This window comes from Prionailurus bengalensis, chromosome E1 (assembly GCF_016509475.1).
Source record: "Prionailurus bengalensis isolate Pbe53 chromosome E1, Fcat_Pben_1.1_paternal_pri, whole genome shotgun sequence".
NCBI lineage: Eukaryota > Metazoa > Chordata > Mammalia > Carnivora > Felidae > Prionailurus > Prionailurus bengalensis.
Window position 1 is genome coordinate 42,214,464 of NC_057347.1, and position 19,836 is coordinate 42,234,299.

Below are 19,836 nucleotides of genomic sequence, written 5' to 3' on the forward strand. Positions count from 1 at the left end.
GAACTAACTGATCCGTACGCCTCCATTCTAACTGTTTTACAGCCCTTCCTCCCCCATCCCCCACAACTGTCTACATTGTAATCGCCCAGTGTGACTGGGTCAGAGGTGGAGGAAGGAGGAAGGAAGCTGCTGTCTCCTGATAAGAACTGAGGTTTTTGTATCCTTTTGGATAAGGCACTTACCCACTTCCTGCTTCCAGAGCTTTGGTCAGCCATATTGGTGTAGCAAGCTTCTTCACTCTCCCTCCATCTCAGGCCACATCTTAATGTGGCCACAGCAGTGCAGCTGGTGCTGGCGAAATGGGTGGCCAATGGATCTTGGCCAAAGGGGAAAGGAGATGGGGAAAGAGTGGAGTCCAGGATATTCTGGCTCACAGGCTCTGGGACTATATGCCAGCTATTCATTTGAAGGCAGACCCTCCCTCTTTCTTGGGTGACAGAGCTCTTGTCCAATCAAGACTTGATTCTAGTGGGCTCCCTGCCTAGGGGACGCCTCCCTCAACTCCTCAGGCTGGCACCCTGGAGTTGGCACACATGGGAACAGCACTGATCACACTGTTTAGTCATGGTCCATTCACTGGATTGTGTCCATGACTCCCTTGAGAACAAGGTTCCTTTTTGCAGCCCCAGGGCCTAGCCGAGAGCCTAACGTGTAGTATGTGTCGTTGACAGACAGACTGAATGGAAGCATGCACTGAGGAGGAAAGATGCAAACATGGAGTCACACAGTGGAGAGAAGGAATATTTTGAGCAGAAAGGCAAGGCAATTTTCTCTGGATGACAGGAAGAGTAGTGCCAAGTCTTATTGGCACCGTAGGTCTTCCCCAAAAAAGCAGGCTCTCAGGAAGGAAATTCAAAAGATCTGCTAGGGGTAAAGGAAGACTGCCACGTCCTCCTTTTGCTCTATATTTTCTAATCAAACTTAACCACCATCTATCTTATCCTGCCCAACTACCCTGTGCCATCCTTCCAGCTCCTCCCTTCCCCTTGTAATTCACCACCTTGGCCCACAACTCAAAGTCCTCTCCCTTACTAGATTAGAAGCTCCTTGAACTTAAAAAAAATTTTTTTTTAACGTTTATTTATTTTTGAGACAGAGAGAGACAGAGTGTGAACAGGGGAGGGTCAGAGAGAGAGGGAGACACAGAATCCGAAAAAGGCTCCAGGCTCTGAGCTGTCAGCACAGAGCCCGACACAGGGCTCGAACCCACGAACCATGAGATCATGACCGGAGCTGAAGTTGACGCTTAACCGACTGAGCCACCCAGGCGCCCTGAGGAACCTCCTTGAACTTTAGTCTGGATCTTCTTCACTGCTGAATCCCCAGTGCTAAGCTCACGATAGGCATACATTTGCTAGAATGAATACTTAACCCTGTCCTATACTTACCTTCTACCCTCTTCTGGTCTTCAACCAAATGGTATTCCATTACTGCGGGATACTGACTGCATAGCTCAATATTGTCACATCCCACTGAAGTCTTTAATGGGTATTTATTCTGCTCAAGGCACTGAGTGATGAGGGATACAAAGATAACTGTCAGGGATCGTTAAAGAACTTAGCCCAGAATTAGGACACGAACACACATAATTGCAGCAGAGGGACAGTAAAGAATGCCTTGAAAGGGTAGACTAACATTATGCCTAACTGAAGTCATTTATATCTTTGCTGCTCATAACAACCCTATGAAATAAGTACTGTTATGCACATTTAAAAAAAATTTTTTTTTAACATTTATTTTTGAGACAGAGAGAGAGCATGAACAGGGAAGGGTCAGAGAAAGAGGGAGACACAGAATCTGAAACAGGCTCCAGGCTCTGAGCTGTCAGCACAGAGCCCGATGCGGGGCTCGAACCCACAGACCGCGAGATCATGACCTGAGCCGAAGTCGGATGCTAAACCGACTGAGCCACCCAGGCGCCCCTGTTATGCACATTTTATTATTTATTTATTTATTTATTTATTTTTTCCAACGTTTATTTATTTTTGGGACAGAGAGAGACAGAGCATGAACGGGGGAGGGGCAGAGAGAGACGGAGACACAGAATCGGAAACAGGCTCCAGGCTCCGAGCCATCAGCCCAGAGCCTGACGCAGGGCTCGAACTCACGGACCGCGAGATCGTGACCTGGCTGAAGTCGGACGCTTAACTGACTGCGCCACCCAGGCGCCCCTATGCACATTTTATAGATGCAAAAACCGTGGTAGAGTTTTAGGTAAATTGCCCAAATTTATATGGCCAAAGGGTGGCAAAACAAGGATTCAAACATGTTTGGCTTGAATCCATCAGTCTTAAAATCTTTTTTTTTTTTTTAACACTTAATTCACTTTTGAGAGAGACAGAGCACGAGTGGGGGAGGGACAGAGAAAGAGGGAGACAGAATCTGAAGCAGCTCCAGGCTCTGAGCTGTCAGCACAGAGCCTGATGCAGGGCTCGAACCCACTAACTGTGAGATCATGACCTGAGCCCAGGTCGGACACCTAACCGACTGGGTCACCCAGGTGTCCCCCCTGCCCCGCCTTTTTTTATTGCGTGTTCTTAACCAGTACACTGTGGTGCCTTTTATCTGAGAATGAGGGTTTTTTAGGCACAGGAAATAACATGAGAAAAGAGAGCTGCAGACCATAGAGGTCAATTATAGGGAAAGGCAAGTAGTCGACTCAATGTACGGTGTTCAAAGGGGAGGACTGGGGCACGAGAATGAAATGGAAGGCTAGGATTAAATCACTGAAGGTCCTTGAATGCCTCAAGGAATTTGAATTTTTAATCTGTAGGAGATGGAGAACCAAAGATTTTTAAAGTCAGGGAATAAGAGATACATTGACCAATTGTGCTCCCTTTTGGATGATTACACTGGCTGTGGATAGAAGGAACTGAGAAACGCAGGACTTAGCGGGAAGGTCAGATAGATGGGTGGCCACTGCAATCCTTTTGGCTAAAGGTGGTGAGGTCTGAACCAGGATACTGATGATAGGAACAAAAGAGAGAGCAGAGGTTACACAATCAGTAACATTGGGGTAGGGAGGTGTCAAAAGTAATTTACAGCTTTGGTGCATGGCTGTCAGGACAGTTGTACCATCAGCTACAACTAGAAATAGGTGAAGGATCAGATTTGGGAACGAAAGAGTTTGGTATTCAAGAATTGTTTCTCACGCGTGTTCCTTTGGGGCCAGAGCTGGGTTGATCTCCCTTCTGAGACAATAGGCAGAGTGCTGACACACTGCTCCCACTTTCCCATCCCACCAACCCTGAGTCCTAGAATTCCTCAATGAATCCAGAGTTCTGTTAAGGCTTCAGTCAACAATGACTGAACTTCTATGTGCCTGGCACTGAGGTCGGTGACATGGAGGATATATAGAGAAAAATCCTTCATTATCTTTGATGCTTCCTTGTTTAATCCTTGCATAATCCTCAGTATTTTTTGTTCCTATTTTTCAACATATAGTAAAAACGTTTACTATGCGTTCAACTCTATGTAAAACATTCTGAGGGATTAAAAAAAAAAGGAGGTATAGAAATCAGTCTGTGTCCTCTCCAAGCTTAGCATTTTACTGGGAACCAGTACATAAAATGAACCCAACACAGATTCTGAAAAGCCAGTAAGCTTGCATACGACTCTGAGCCCAGCCAGAAATATGCTGCAATAATTCAGACATGAGCTGATAAGGGGGTGGGGGGAGGTGAAGGTATTTCTGACAAATAAGAATGGGAAGGTCAAGAAGGCCTGATTTAGTCATCAGGGTGTAGAAAGGGGAGTACTTCCAGGTTGCAAGTATAGGTGGCTGAGGCAGGTGGTTGAAAGAACCCTGATTGGAATTGGCTGCACATGCCCTCACATAGCACTCTCTACGGGCTAGTAGGCACACCTTGCCTGCTCAGAAAGTCACTTTTTTCAATTAAAATTTTTTAAATTGATTTTGAAAGAGCACACGCATGAGGATGAGTAGGGGGGAGGGGCAGAGAGAGAGAGGGAAAGAATCCCAAGCAGGTTCTGTGCCCTCAGCGCAAACAAGTCCAATGTGGGGCTCGAACTCTAACCAGGATCATGACCTGAGCCGAAATCAAGAGTTGTCCAGACACTCAACTGACTGAGCCACCCAGGCGTCCTTCACTTTCACTTTGTAACATTCCTTCTTTCTGGGCAGGGATTTTGCTCAGTTAGGAAGGTAGGAAGATCTGAGCATCCAACCCAAGGTTCAAATTGAATAGCTTCTCTTTTGTCTAGGGAGAACACAGCTGCATGAGAGATTAGGAAAGAAACAGACTTTGTACTCCTCCTTCCTGAAAGTCTGAGGAAGAGAGAGGAATCTCAATTTATCATTACAAATCTATGGTTAGCTTTTGAAACTAAACTTCCTCTGCCTTTTGTCATTTTTTTGATACAGAAGAGTAGATATAGGTTTTTATCTGCTGTAACAATTAGGGCACATTTCCTTTTACTACGCAGCTCTGAAGCATTGTTATTATTATGAGGTTAAGAAGAATAACTCAAGACTGGTTTGGGTATACAAAACTCCATCAGGAAGGCAAAGTCCAGGCAGATGACTTGTAATCCCACTGCCCCTGAAGTGCATTCCAAATCCTGAAAATTGAAGCCAGAAGTTCCAATGCCGTTTAGTGAGCACCTACATGCCACACATTCTACTACACAGAGATTGTATTTCAACTGAGCAAAAAAGTAGACATAGAAGACAATTCTCATGGGAAAGTGTGGAAACGAGGTGCATATTCCAAGACATCCACCTAAGACTAAAAGAAAATTAACCACTATTATTTCCTCCTACAGCAGCACAATCTGCTGCTATGTGGGCAGCCTGTCTTGAGAAGCTCAATTCCAAACATCATAAGTAACTCGTTCACAAGACTCTATTCCTTGATCACTTCAAACAAGGTATTATTTGTAACCCACAACTCCATCCCTTCCCAACTTGAGTGGATGGGGCAACAATCACGACAGACTCTGCTAAGTTTCCACAAATCATTGGTTTATTAGAAAGTTCCTTTCCCTAATTTTACAGCATATATATCTCTATCATATGTGATAAAGTTAAATACAATCTGTAATGTTTGTAAGTAAGGATAGGTTATTTTGTTTTTTAAGTTTTAAAATCACTATTCTGAAAGTTAAAGAAAACTGCCCCCAGGAAGGTAGAGAGGCAGCCAGAGTATGGCTCAATCTACAAGCTAATGGGAAGCAGCACAAAAATGTTAATACTGTATTATTTAAATATTTACATGGGCTGAAAGCAAAGAAAAATGAGTCCCTTCACTTCAAACAGATGATTTCATTTTTCCAGTGCTAGTTATCCAAAGTGATGCTTCTGAATCAGAGGAGGAGCACTGAACAGGTAGGAGGCTCAGGCAGGAGCCTTGTTTGCCCAGCACTTGCTTCTCATAAACTCAAAACCTTTTTCTTTTGGGAATCTGAGAAGAAAGGCAGAACCCAGAGCCTTGGCCCAAGTGAGTAGGGTTTGATTTTTCCTGTCTGGTAACCACCCAACCAATTCCAACCACAGGAATGGGTAGGGAAATGCCAGATAGAGAACTGCTAACTACACCAAAGATGAGACCTGCAATATAAACACCTTTGGGCCAGTACGTGAATTAGGTCTGAGAGCCCTGGTGAAAGGCAAGAGGAAGAAGAGGAATGAAGGTGGTACTTCCTCTGGTAGGTGTCATGGGAGAAAAGGAAAAAAACAAATCTTCACTGCTTAAACTAAGCTGGGCAGAAGGCATGGAAACTAGGAAGCAAAATAATCTGCAGTATCTATAAATATGCTCACCTCCCAACAAGAGGGGAAGAAACTGTCCCAACTCTTATCATCCTCAAGTCTACTTCTACTTCTGTTTCTAGCCAACCCAGAAGGCACATTAAAAACAAAACAAAACAAAAACAACAACAAAAACAACAACAAAAACTTTCAGAGGGGGGCTAAGTACTAGGAAGGCAAATGGACTGCCTGGAACAAGGTCCCCAGAAAACCCAGGAAATCCCCCAGACAATCACTCTGAATCTCCCTGCTTCCAGAGAACAAAGCTCTCAAATTTCTCTCTCCTCCTCTGTGGGCTCACCTGTTTCTCTGTATAAAACTGCAAAGCACATGAGGGAGATGTCATAACTGAAGACCCCTCTGACACCCCCAGCTGACTGCTGCCCATTAGTTGAAAACAAAAAAAAAAAAAACACAAAAAACAACCAAATCCCAGTGCTGGGGGCACCACTTACTGCAAATTAACTAAATGTCTGTCCCAGCAAAAAATGTTAAACAATTGTTCTTTTTTTGTTTTAACATTTTTATAGTTCATAACTTCAAAAAATACATGAGCTTGATAAAATATACATGCTTAGTCATTTTTGCATCTAGCAGAAAACAGATACTTTATTTTTTGTTTTCATTTTATAACCTTTAAAGTTTCTTAGTTCAACTAGGGCAAACATATTTACACAAAGCCACCAGAACAAGGATCACTTAAAGAGCTGGATGTAAAAAATATTATTGCAGTATACTACAAATATGGAACCTTTTTTTTTTAATATGAGCTACAAAAAGCAGCATTTACGTTTATAGAGTTCAGTGCAATTTTTTACATTAAAAAAATCCTATAAATTAAGAAGGAAACATCAACATGACAGAAGAAAATACACCCTTCAGACACATGAGCTCCTCTCTGGGGAAGCACACGGGCGATTCTATGTTCCGCATAGCTTCTATTCATGATAGGATCTTCTTTTCTGGGATATGCAGATAACTCTTCTGGGATGAGGGATATGAGGACAACAGTGCCAAATGTGTGGCTTTCTGTTTGTGTGGGAAGTGGACTGATTGAATAACAGCCTGAGTAGCATCTGGTTCCAGGTCAGACTCCCTTTCCACCTCACCCGGGATAGCATAAGGTCACCAAGGGATGGTCAAAGACACTGAGAGGGCAGGACCAGATAGACAAACCTCCGGCCAGAGAGGAAAAAATGTTTTAAAATTTACAGAAGGGAAGAGTGGAGGATAAAAGTAGAGGGAAGAGAGGAATATCCAAACTTGACAGTTTGGAGATGTTGCCGCAGAGGGGTGGGTAGCACTTACTGGTGTTCCCTAGCTTAGAAACACAGGAGAGGGAGGGACAAACAGAAAGGGGGGAAGGGAAAAAAAATCCCTGATAGTAAACCCAAAGCAAACCTCAAATCTAAAACCACCCCTGCAAGCCAAAACTCGATTCTTTGGCTGTCAGACACTGCCCATCCCAGCTTCTACTTGCTGGTATTAATGGCTCAACACCCCCGAGGGAAGATATATGGGCCACCTTCCCTGGCCCTACCTGGGCTCCCATCCCCCAACTCATGTGCCATGGCTAGGCGGGTGCTGCAGGTCCTGACCTGAGAAGATGGGGTGAAGTAGTGGGTGAAGGTGGAGGGCGGTGGCAGCTGCTGCAGCAGGCCGCGGAGCAAGCAGGGTAGGGTAGAGGGCAGCATGTGGGACAGGATGGAAGGTGAAGGGCCCAGGATGAATGGCTGAGGCGGGAATGATGTGGATGGGATGGCTAGCGAGAAAGGTGGCCGGGTGGCCAGGGATGATTGAGTGAGTGAGGTGGGACAAGGAAATGGGGGTCAGGTGGGGCTGGGGAATATGATGCACTTGGGCGAGTGGCTGGGGATGAGGGTGGGGGTGAATTCCGATGGCGGCGGCAGCTGCCGCTGCATGATGTTGCAGGATGGCATGCTGAACAGTTGTGATTGAGGTGGCAGAGGCTGTGGCTGGCTGCTGAATGTGGATAGGCTGCAGGGCTGGAGTGGCTGGGGCCAGGGCAGCCGAGGCTGGAAAGGCCTTTACTTGCTTGGCTAGAAGCTGCTGCTGGATGTGCTGTTGTGCGGCCTGCTGGAGCTTGCTGTACTTCTCCATCTCCTCAGGGGTGAAGGTGATGGGCTGGCTCTCTAGGGGGGCCAGGGAAGCATCCTCAGCCCCATCAGCTGACTCAATACTAGGATCCCCACTGGGAGGTGCATAACTGGGGAAGTGCTCAAGGTCTGGCGCTATAGGCAGCAAGCTGGATTCCACAGGGCCTGGCTGACTGCCACTATCCAAGGACTCTAGGGTGTCCCCATCACTGGGGTCAGGGAGGTAGTTATGGGAGATGGTGGGGTCCCCTGGATAGCAGTCAGAGTGCACTGGGGTGCCTAGTGGAGCAACAGGGTGATCAGCAGTAACTTCTTCAGACTTTGGCTCTTCTGGGAGTGGGTCTGATAAGGGGCCAGCTGTTTCCTCTGAGGGGAACTGATGTCCAAATGGGGCATCACTACTCCCCGGAGGCCCTTCTTCTGTCTCTGACTGTTCTTGCTCTTCCCCCCTTTCTAAGCCAGACTCTTCGCATTTCTTGCTGTTCGGCTTTCGGGTAGCTGGGAGCTTCCCTATCAATGGAAGAACAGGCTTATTGCCAAGAGATGGGGGGAGCTTGGGCCCAAAATAACCTTGTGGGGGGTCCTTGAGCTTGAGCCCAGCTTTAGCAGGGGTGGCCAGCACCTCCTCACTCACACTGGGTTTCTTCTCCACTTTCCTTGACTGAATCTTCTCCAGGAGTAGTTTGGCAGTAACGGAGTTCTTGTCTTCGGGGCTGCAGTCACCTTCTGACCCCCTTCCGGCACCAATGTTGCTGTTCTGGGAGGGCGGGCCTGTCCCTTTACCATCGTCTCCTCTGCTGTCATCTTTCTTCCCAGGACCTTCTCCCCGGCCTGATCGGAAATAGTGGGGAGACTGGGAGCGGTAGATTTTAGAGCGGATGAAGTCTCGACGACCAGAACGCCTCTCCTCAGGGCTTTCGTGACCCCATGATCCCTTCCTGGAACCTGATCGCTGGGAAGGGCTCCTGGTGCTGCGGCTGCGGTCACGGCTATAGCTTCGGCTCCGCTGCCAGCTGTGGGCCGTGGTGCTGCGGCTTCTCCGTTTGCTCCGGCTGCGACTACAGCTGCTGCTGCGGCTGCGGCCCCGGGACCTTGAGCGCTCCCTGGTATGACTCCGAGACCGGCTTCGGGACTGGCTGCAACTGAGGCTATAGTCGTCATCAGAAGAGGAGTACTTGTGCCGTTTGGACCGGTGTTTGGAGCTGGCATAGTCTGAGTCATCAGAGTCATGGGAGCGCTTGGAGTGCCTTCGAGATCGGTCACTATAGTCACTGTAGCTGTCATCAGAGTAACTGCGCTGTCTGCTGTAGCAGCTCTGGTCTGAAGAAGCATCGGAGCTACTTGAGTAAGAACGCCGGGAGGAACGGTGTGAGGAATGGCGCCGGCCCGACCGGGAACGGCTCCGGGAATGCTCACTGCCTGAGTCTTCCTCCTCTTCCTCCTCCTCACTGTACTGGGACGGAGACTTCTGGTGTAGCCGGTGTGACGAAGCATCATCACTATCTTCATCTCCACTACTGGGTCGACTTCGATGGCTGGACCGGCTGCTCCGTTTGGTGCCAGCTCTTCGCTGGCAGGATGAAGTTAGAGGCTCACCTTTGTGTTTCTTCCCACCATGATCCTGGGAGCTGCCACCACCTCCACTTTCGTCCTTCTTGCCGCTGCTCCCTTCTTCAGCTGGGAGGGATCTCCGCTGGGAGTCATCTTGAGCTCGCCGCCGTCGTCTTGGTGGTGCAGGGCTACCACTCCCAGGGGGTTCTGGTTTGGGTCCCCGTTCAGAATCCGCGGGGGCTGATGACTTGTTCTTCTTTCGTTTTCGTTTCTTGCGCTTCTTAGACTTCTCCCCAGACTCTGTCTTAGAGCTTTTCTCTTCTGGGTCAGCCTTATGTTTCCGTTTGTGTTTGCTGGATTTTTTGTGCTTCTTTTTCTTTTTGTGTCGGTGGGACTTCCCAGATCGTTCTTTCTTGCTAGGAAGGCTTCTCCCTGTGTCCTCTGTCTCTGACCCATGGCTGCCTCCAGGTTCTTGCTTGTTCAGACTGCTACAGGCAGACCCAGAAGCAGGTGCATCCATTCTGCCTCCTGAGGAATGTTCTACATTCTCTCCACGCTCTTTGCTTTTATTTGGCTCACCAGCATCAAGGCCCTGGAGATGGTCCTTTGAGGAGCCTCCTATGTCCTTTGGTTTTTCGGTCCCTTTAGCTCTGGCATCTTTGTTCCTTGAAAGTTTAAAGTCAAAGTATAAAGGGTTACAACTGTATGAAATGGAGGGTTCTGCCTTGGTAAAAATTAAGAGTTCCGATGGCCACTGGAGGGCAGTGCTTTCATCTTTGCTCAAAACTGGAAAGAAGGGACCAGTAGGATGTTTGGGTCCCTCTTGGCTTTCTTTCCCTGCTGGGGTGATCTGAGAGGTTTCTTTAGAGGGGTTAGACTCACATATTTGATTCTCTGAAGCCTTCTGACATGGACTCTCTAAACTCTGCTCACTTACATCCCCTCCTGAGGTCTTCTTTGTCTCAGCTTTGCTTCCAGGCTCTGAGGGCTCTGCGGCACTGGTTTCTGTCTGTTGCTCAGAGACTTCATCAACTGTCTTTTCTGCTCCTTGGCTTGCTATCACCTTGATACAGCCTTTAGGCTTGGGAGAACTGCTTTTTTTGCTCTCTAGGGCATTCTTTGGGTGCATACTATTATCACCTTCCATCTGTTCACTGGCTCTCATAAAGAGTAGGAAGGGGAAATTTGGTTTTACTTTGCAGTGTGCTGGGGGAATGTAGTGGTAATACTCTGGCTCTGCAGCCCCAGCTCCTTCTTCTCGCTTCATTCTTTTTAACTTAGATAATGTTGAGGCTAGGGACCCTCCATCCTGAGGGTCTTCATCCTCTTTTTTACCATCAAGATTACTGCTACCATCAGATTCTCCCATCTTCTGCAATCCTTGGTCAGAACCTTTCTCATCAGCTTTGGCTCCATCTTCAGAGGGTCCTTCCTCTGCATGGTCCTTGAACACTGACGCTATTGATTCGAGTTTGACAGGAGCCTTCTTGGCAAAGGAAAATGACACTCCCAATTTCTGCAGTGGAGTTCCTGGATTATTCTTAATGCCAAAGCTGATGCCTTGGGAGGCTAACCCAGGAGCCTGTGCCAGTCCAGAGGTATTAGTGCTTTGTATTGCAGTGAAAGGGCCTCCTTTATCTGTGGAGAATTCAGATCCCAGGCCACAAGTGGCTGTGGCACTTGTGCCACTGTTTGTAGCTGATTCATCTTTATCATCATCTCCACCTTCTTCATCTACAGCCACTGTGGTTGGTCTGAACATGGGACCGCTTCCAGGTGCACTGCACAAGGGTTTAGAAAAATAACAAAAAAGGTTAGAGGTATACACTTCATACTTCTTATATAACACTTCTCTCTCATGTTCCACCATTCACTGCAGGTTGGACCCGAAGACAATGAGTGGTGGTCATTTCCTAGCCCTGTGCCAAAAAGAGATACTTGCTCAGTGGGTTTAGGCAAAGTCTCATACTGTTAACATACTAATTAGCTGTACTCCCAGGGCCAGCCAGTTAATACTATCTCTTCCTAAGCTGTCTAGAATTTAAAAAGTAAAGCTTTATTACACAATTCAAATAGTCTGTCATTTCCACCTGGTACAGCTGACCCATCCTGTATTTGTTCTCATTTCTTTTTTAAGTTTATTTATTTTGTTAGGTAATCTCTACACCCAATGTGGGGCTTGAAGATCAAGCGTTGTGTGCTCTTCTGACTGAGCCAGCCAGGCACTCCTGTTCTCATTTCTTACTGAATCATCCCAGCCATCAGTATGCCATCAAATGGGTGGCTGAACATCTATTCACAAAGATTGTATTTCATTCAGCTCAAAAACCCCTCTAATTTCCTCTGTTTTCAAATTATACTTTTTTTTTTTTTTTAAGTATATTCATTTATTTTGAGAGAAAGAGTGAGCATCGAGTGGGGCAGGGGCAGAGAAAGGAGAGAGAATTCCAAGAAGGCTCCACACTGTCAGCACAGAGCCCGATTCGAGGCTAGGACCCACATGACCTGAGCCAAGATCAAGACTGGATGCTTAACCGACTGAGCCACTCAGTTGCTCCTCAAATTTTACTTTTTAAGATGTGGATATTTTCTGAGTTTATCACAGTCAGAAACTTCCACTGTGTTACTCTATGGTAGTCTCTGGTTAGTATGTCTGGCATTTGCTTTGGTTTTTTGATTTCTGGACATTCTGTACAATGATCATGATGCTACCAAACACTTTCTCAGCTCTGCAAAAAGGAACACAGAGAAGCCTCAAAGCCAGTGTTTTAAACTCATGTCATGTCTGAAATTTTTACAGTGTGTGGACTATACACTTGAGGTACCTTTCAAGCCAAACTTAAGGTAAACTTATCAGGTATCTATTTAGATGAAGTCTTGTTATCTGATCCCTAGCTACAAGCTATCCTAAATTCAGGGACTACATATATTTGGATGATATGTTATCCCTTGTTCTCTAAAAACTCTTGCTAATGAAAGACAGGAACCCAAAAGATTTAGATAGCAAGAGACATGCTGTGCCACGAAACCTACCTCATGGCAAAGAGACCCTCTAGGTGAATAAGAAGGGATCTTATTTTGTTCTTTTGCTTACTCTTTACCATATTAATTCAATAATACATATGATGGGGTCATGCATTATTAATTCTGGGACAATGAAATACCTGATGATTGGTCAAACCTTCTTTTATTCTCCCAAGAGATTACTTGGTCATCTTTTAACTGTTTGCTTATGAAACTGACAACTACCAAGACACTTCTGAAGAAAAACATGTATTGGGGTGCCTGGGTGGCTCAGTTGGTTAAGCGTCCGACTTCAGCTCAGGTCACGATCTCGAGGTCCATGAGTTCGAGCCCCACGTCGGGCTCTGGGCTGATGGCTCAGAGCCTGGAGCCTGCTTCCGATTCTGTGTCTCCCTCTCTCTCTGCCCCTCCCCCGTTCATGCTGTGTCTCTCTCTGTCTCAAAAATAAATAAACGTTAAAAAAAAAACAACAACAAAAAACATAGTCATAGTTTCTTTCTACTGTAACCAGTTACTTCCTTTGATCCTGGACAGCCATTAAAAACAAACATGGGGGGCACCTAGGTGGCACAGTCGGTTAAGCGTCTGACTCTTGATCTTGGCTCAGGTCATGATCTCATGGTTCATGAGTTCAGCCCCACATCGCGCTCTGCGCTGACAGCGCGAAGCCTGCTTGGATTCTGTCTGCCTTCTCTCTGCTCCTCCCCTGCTTGTGCTCTCAAAATAAATAAACTTGGAAAAAAAATAAACAAACAAACAAACAAAACATGGGGGCCTAAGTCTTTCTGATCAGGGCACATACTGCATGAATCCTCAGATGCTTTGGGTCCCCAAAGTCTAGTTGTTTGGAAATTCCGCCCCACGTGGGGTAAATTCCACCTAAGGCTAAATACCAGCTCCCAAGTTGATAATCATCAAGAACCATGAAGGAAGATTAAAAAGAACACTCAAGAAGGTAGGAACCTGCAGAGAAATAAATGGGTAGAATACTTAGGTTTTAGTGGTTATTACTAACTGTATAGTACTTAAAAGGAAGTTATAACACTTGAATCTTTGCGCCAGTACTTTTTAGCTATAAAACAGAATACTGTAATATATGTGCTTTTCTACAGAAGAATGCTGAAAAATGGGAAAAATATTTGTAGACTTTATCGATTTACTGAGCATCTTCTATGGCATGGCCTTTTTTTTTTTTTTTGAGAGAGAGAGAGAGAGAGAGAGAGAGAGAGAAAGAGAATGAACATGAACAGGGGAGAGGGGCAGAGGGAGAAAGAGAATTTTAAGCAGGCTCCATGCCCAGTGTGGAGCCTAATGTGAGGCTTGATTTCACAACTATGAGATCATGACCTGAGCTGAAATCAAGAGTTGGACACTTAACTGACGGAGCCACCCAGGCTCCCCTATAATGCACTTTTGATGAAAAGATAATCACTCCTCACAACTGTAAGAGGTAAATTGTTACTATTATCATCTCCATTTTACAGATAAGGAAACTGAGGCATAGAGCTTAGATAACTAAGGTCGGACAGAAGGTAGGATAGGGCCTCAGAAGTGCATATTCCTCATCAGTATATTACACTCTAATTACAGATATGCTTTCAGTTTGAAAGAAAGATACACTAATTAGTATTGTAATTCCTTTTTTATTTTTTTGACAGGAAGAGTGAGCAGGAGGGAGGGGCAGAGGGAGAAGGAGGGAGAGAATCTTAAGCAGGCTCCATGCCTAGCACAGAGCCCCACAAGGGGCTTGATCTCACAACTGTGAGATCATGACCTGAGTTGAAATCAAGAGTCAGATGCTTAACCAACTGAGCCACCCAGGTGCACCAAGGGTTATAATTCTTAAATCTTAAATCTTAAATTATAATCTAAAATCTTAAGGATTATAACCATTTGTAGAACCCTCTGGGAGAAAATATCCTCAGGGTGCCTGAGTGGCTCAGTCAGTTAAGTATCTGACTCGTGACTTTTAGCTCAGGTTATGATCTCACAGTTCATGAGTTTGAGCCCCACAGAGGGCTCTGTGCTGACAGTGCAGAGCCTGCTTGGGATTCTGTCTCCCTCTCTCTCTGTTCCTCCCTGTCGTGTGCTCTCAAAAAAATAAATAAAAATAAAAACTCGAGAGGAAAAAAAAAAAAAAGAAAATCAAGGAACATATCCTCACCATTCAGCTTGTTTCCTTTGCTCAGCCAATTCATGGAGCCGCCGAAGGGCTTTTTCCTGTTTCTTCTCATCTTTGCGGGATCTTGAAGAGACATTTCGAGCAAACTCTCTCTGCTTGAGATCTTTCAGTCTCTGGTGTAACAACAACAACAACAAACAAAAACAAAGGGAACAGAGGGTGGGTGATTTAGAATAATTTGGGGATCCTGAAAACAAGGCCTTTAGAATATTTACCCTCAATCAATGGTTATAGTGCTAGCGTAGAACACACTGTTTAATACTCTCAGTAACTGAAACCACAATGGCAAATTACTTTGGATAAAACACTTGGAGTACCTGCATTTTCTAATTAGGACAGCATACCATTTACTTTACTGGGCAAAATTAAATGTTTTCAGATACAACAAGCACATTTTAGAACATTAGGAGGAAAAAAAAGGGACTATTTAATCACCTGCTCCTCCAGGATGCAAAACTAAACAAACAGAACATGAGATAAATTGTAATAACACAAGCCAAAGAGAACAGAAAGGGGTTAGGCTAGTACAGAAAATTACCCAGGAGTAAGATCTTAAAAAGCAATGTACAGCTTACATGGGGAGGTTATGTGAATCAAAACAAATAGAAAGCATACTTTTATTTCACCATAAAAAGGTGCTATTTCTTTTCAGCATGAAGTTTTCCTGTGACTATCACACAAACCATCTTCCAATGCTAGCATGTTCAGAGCTCACCAGTCTGACCACTTGCGTCTGGTCAGTCTGCTGAAATTAGAGAGTAATATGTATAGCTTTTCCATTCCTTCATGGCCCTGAGAGGAACATCCAGGGGATGAGGAGAGAACAGAGATAAGTCAAAGGATTTATTACTTAAAATCCTGATAAAAGAATGAATCTTTTATTCTCAGAAACTAGTATATAATTTTCCTTAAAACAAAACAAAACAACAACAACCAAAAAAGAACAGTGCTGATGACACACTGGTGACAAAGTCCAGACATATCTGCAATGAAGACAGAACTAAAATTATTTCCAACACACTAGATAATATAAAAAACAAACCAAAACAAAACACATACATTAGCCTATGCTTTTACAATAGCATTAGGAAAAGGAATTTGACCCGATATAAAGTGGACATTGCTTTGTGGAAGGGCATGATGTTCAACAGACAGAGGAATTTTCATATCTAATATTTATGAAATGTGTTTTGAATATTTTTGAATTGGGAAGGGAAAAGGGTGGAAAGACACACACAAAAAAAGATATACAGCTAAAGACACTAGTAGAAAAACTCACTCTTGTGATCTGGGCTCCCAAATTAGAAGGATTTGCTTTCAATACATCAGCTGAAAATGTCACATCACAAAGAAAAAAAAGTAAAAATAAAACAAGAGTGGAAGAGAAAAAAAAATAAAGCAAGCATTACTACACAGGCTCTCTTAGTGAATCTGCAAACTATTATACTGAACAATCAGGGACAAAGCCATCAACTCTAAAAGGGTGGGGGAGAGGGAAGCACCTGTACAACACGTATATGTGTACATACACAGAGACTGACACAGTAATAATCTCTCCGGATACATGGACCTGTCTACATTCAGGAAAAATAGTTAACAGAACTTCAGGAAAGACCACTGCTACCTAGAAACCGTCTATCTTATTTTCATTTACCTTTATTTTGGGAATGTTCAAGTAACCAACAGCTGGCAAAATGTTTTCCTAAAGCTGGCTATCCAGAATTAAGAATTTTATAAAAACCACTTCAAGACGGTGGATCAACTATCTTGAATAAATATGAATTCCAGTTTCTTCCTTTCAAGGAGAATGAGACAGAAAGAGCCTGTCAGGACTATTGTATCATTATTTCAGGCTACAAACTTAGTTTTTTTCTGCCCCAAACATTTACCAGGCGCTCTAGCCAAAATTTAAATAGAACATATGTTTTTCTCTTATCTGCCATCTTCACTCCAGCCACCCCATAGGCCCGCAAAATTTCCCAGTGCCTGGTCATTTCCTTCCTTCCTACAAATATTTGATTACTTTTAGGAGTTATTTCCCAAACTACAGGATACTTTCTAGAAGAATGAGCATTTTATCAAAGCCTGGAGTTTCCAAGCTAAATCAGACAGAGGTTAGGCTTTCCAATCATTCAGCAACCACTTGGTGCAACCTTGAAGTTGAAGGGATAAGACTATGTCCACATCATCCTGAAGACGCTGTATCTCAAATTCTTACCATAACATAATTGGAGGTAGGGAGGGATGAAAATGGGATGAGGTCAGTAAAACAAATCTGAGTGCAGCCCCATTCTAGGTGAAGCTATACACCAAACAGAGTGTAGCAAACATTCCTAAATCACCTTTACAAACTTTAAAGTCTCAAATGTAAAATTGGGAACCCCAGAGTTCCAACCCAAACCTTAGAGATAGGGCTTGGCAACTCTCCCAAACCCAAAATGTATGTTTGAGGTCTTTCAGGTGAGGGTATTTTGATGATAAAAACAGATTCTACCCAAGGTCAGACTAAATCCCCCTCCAAAGTCTTTACTGATACCTCATAAAATTTTTTTCTTCTTTCTGAACTTAGTATTTTGTTAAGTACTCATCTACAAACCATCATACTTTGCTCTGTCTATACTTATTCTTGCCTTTCAGAAAAGCAGTATGTGTAAAGTTTGAGTCAGAAAGACTTGTGTTCAAATCCATTAATTACCAAGCAAGTGATGATTTCATCTCTATGAGCTTGTTTCCCCCATGAGAAAAATAGGGCCATTCTAGCAGGTTTATGAGGTTAAGTGTCAAAATAAATATAAAGCACTTTATGTATCAAAATTGTTCAATACTGGGGCAACTGAGTGGCTCAGTTGGTTAAGCATCCGACTTCAGCTCAGGTCATGATCTCGCAGTTTGTGAGTTTGAGCCCCATATTGGGCTCTGGGCTGATAGCTCAGAGCCTGGAACCTGCTTTTGATTCTGTGTCTTCCTCTCTCTCTCTGCCCACCCCACCCTGCTCACACTTTCTCCTTCTCTCTCAAACATAAATAAAAAAAGTTCAATATTGTCTCTGTTCTTTTATTTGGGGCAGAGACCGTAGCTGCTCTTTTTTTAAACTGCACTTTTATTTATTTTTTAAGTAATCTCCACACCCAATGTGGGGCTTGAATTCACAACTTCGAGATGAAGAGTCACATTCTTTATCAGCTGAGCCCCTCCTTTAAAAATTTTTATTTTAAAAACAATCTCTACACTCAATGTGGGGCTCACGTAGCTGATCTTTGTAATCAACACCGTAGTGCACAGAACTACAGTAGTGCACAGTCTACAGAAAGCATCTGGTAAATGCTTGGTGAGTAATTTGGCTGAAACACTGGATCCTTGATTTTTCCCCAAATAAATTCTTTACCACTTGTAGAAAAGTTTGATAAATATTTTCCTATCTCTATTAGGGACATAGTCAAGTTATATGAGATATATGGTTTTCCTAGCTATTACTCTCATCCAGCAAGAAGTCTCATTCTTTAGAGAATCAAAAAGCCTAAAATGTTAAGCCCCTTACTTCTGGACAGAATTAGGCCATGGGTGCCTGGATGGCTCAGTTGGTACAGCATACCACTCTTGATGTCATGAGTTTGAGCCCTATGTTACGTGTGGAGATTACTTAAAATTAAAAAAAAAAAAAAAAAAAAAAAGAATTAGGTCAAATGGCAAAAAGGATATCAGAAAGTTCTCAATTTCCTATGTAAAAAGTAATTTAAAAATTTTAAGTTCATTTATTTTGAGAGAAACAGGGACAGCACAAGCAGGGGAAAGGGGGGAGGGAGGGAGAGAGAGAGAGAGAGAGAGAGAGAGAGAGAGAGAGAGAGAGAGAGAAGAGGGGGGGAGGGAGGGAGAGAAGGAGGGAAGGAGGGAGGGAATCCCAAGCAGGCTCCACGCTGCCAGCATAGAGCCTGATGTGGCGCTCGAACCCAGGAAGTTGTGAGATCATGACCTGGGCTGAAACCAAGAGCTGGACACTTAACAGACTGAGCCACCCAGGTGCTCCTAAAAAGTAATTTTTATAAAGGCAAAAGTCCCTAATTCAGAGTCAGGTTTTCCAGAGTTGGTTATTTTAGTCCATGGAAAAGCCTGGCTCATTTGCAACTAAATGCTCATATGAAATTCTGTGTCCTGTACTTTTACTTTCCTCTTAAATTCTAAAGAGGAACACAACTTCAGGTTAACTTCTTCAAGGTGAGAACAGAGGAGCAACATACCTGCCTGTCAAAGAAGAGACAGAGCTCGGGGTGCCTGGCTGGCTCAGTCGGTTTAATGTCCGACTTCACCTCAGGTCATGATTGCATGGTTCGTGGGTTCTGGCCCCACATCGGGCTCTGTGCTGACAGCTCAGAGCCTGGAGGCTACTTCGGATTGTGTCTCCCTCTCTCCCTGCCCCTCCCTAACTCACTCTCTGTGTCTCTGTCTCTCAAAAATAAATAAATGTTAAAAAAAAAAAAGTTTTCTTTTCATGTTTATTATTATTATTTTTTTTTAGAGAGAGAGCGAGACAGAGCATGAGCAGGGAAGGGGCAGAGAGACAGGGGAGACACAGAGTCCGAAGCAGGCTCCAGGCTCTGAGCTGTCATCACAGAGCCCCAATGCGGGACTCGAACTCACAGACTGTGAGATCATGACCTGAGCTGAAGTCGGACACTCAACCGACTGAGCCACCTAGGTACCCCCTCCCCCAATTTTTTTTAAATGAAGAGACAGAGCTTATGCAAGGAAAAATATTTATTGACGTGTCATCAATCCAAAAACTTGTCAAAGGCCAAGCAAATTCCATTCCATACGTAAAAATTCAAGTTAGACTACTCCAAACTGGGATACAGTCTGATCTGAGTGGATATAATTAATCATTTAAGCTAACTCCAAAGCTACTATGTCCTTGTCTCTGAAAATTATAAATTATGCCTTCTGAAGTATTGCTAGTAAATTTGTTTCTTCACTGAACTATTTAAGCTTATTAGTAACAATTTAAGTCATATAATACATTTTTCAGCTGGGCAGAACTTCATTCAAGGTAAAGGAGACTGAACCCCATTCAAAATCAAAGGGTTTGAAGATCCTGTTCTGAAAAACCAATGGCATGTTTCCAAAAAAGCATATACATTTGTGGCATAGAACACAGTGGCCATTTCTTTCTCACTGATTCTCAATCACATGGTAGCTGT

At 44.1% G+C, this 19,836-nt stretch overlaps 1 protein-coding gene across 6 annotated transcripts in view; it reads right to left on the reverse strand.

Annotated features, from left to right (window-relative positions):
* Window positions 1–4,963: 4,963 nt before the first annotated feature.
* GPATCH8 (G-patch domain containing 8) overlaps window positions 4,964–19,836 on the reverse strand; it is a 99,266-nt gene continuing 84,393 nt past the window's right edge. For all 6 annotated transcript variants that reach the window (XM_043584719.1, XM_043584721.1, XM_043584723.1 and 3 more), the window contains 2 exons: window positions 14,627–14,757; window positions 4,964–11,219 (listed from right to left, as the gene is read on the reverse strand). In XM_043584719.1, coding sequence (XP_043440654.1) covers window positions 7,331–11,219; window positions 14,627–14,757 — 4,020 coding nt within the window. In that variant the 3' untranslated portion in view covers window positions 4,964–7,330. The remainder of the gene's footprint in view (window positions 11,220–14,626; window positions 14,758–19,836) is intronic.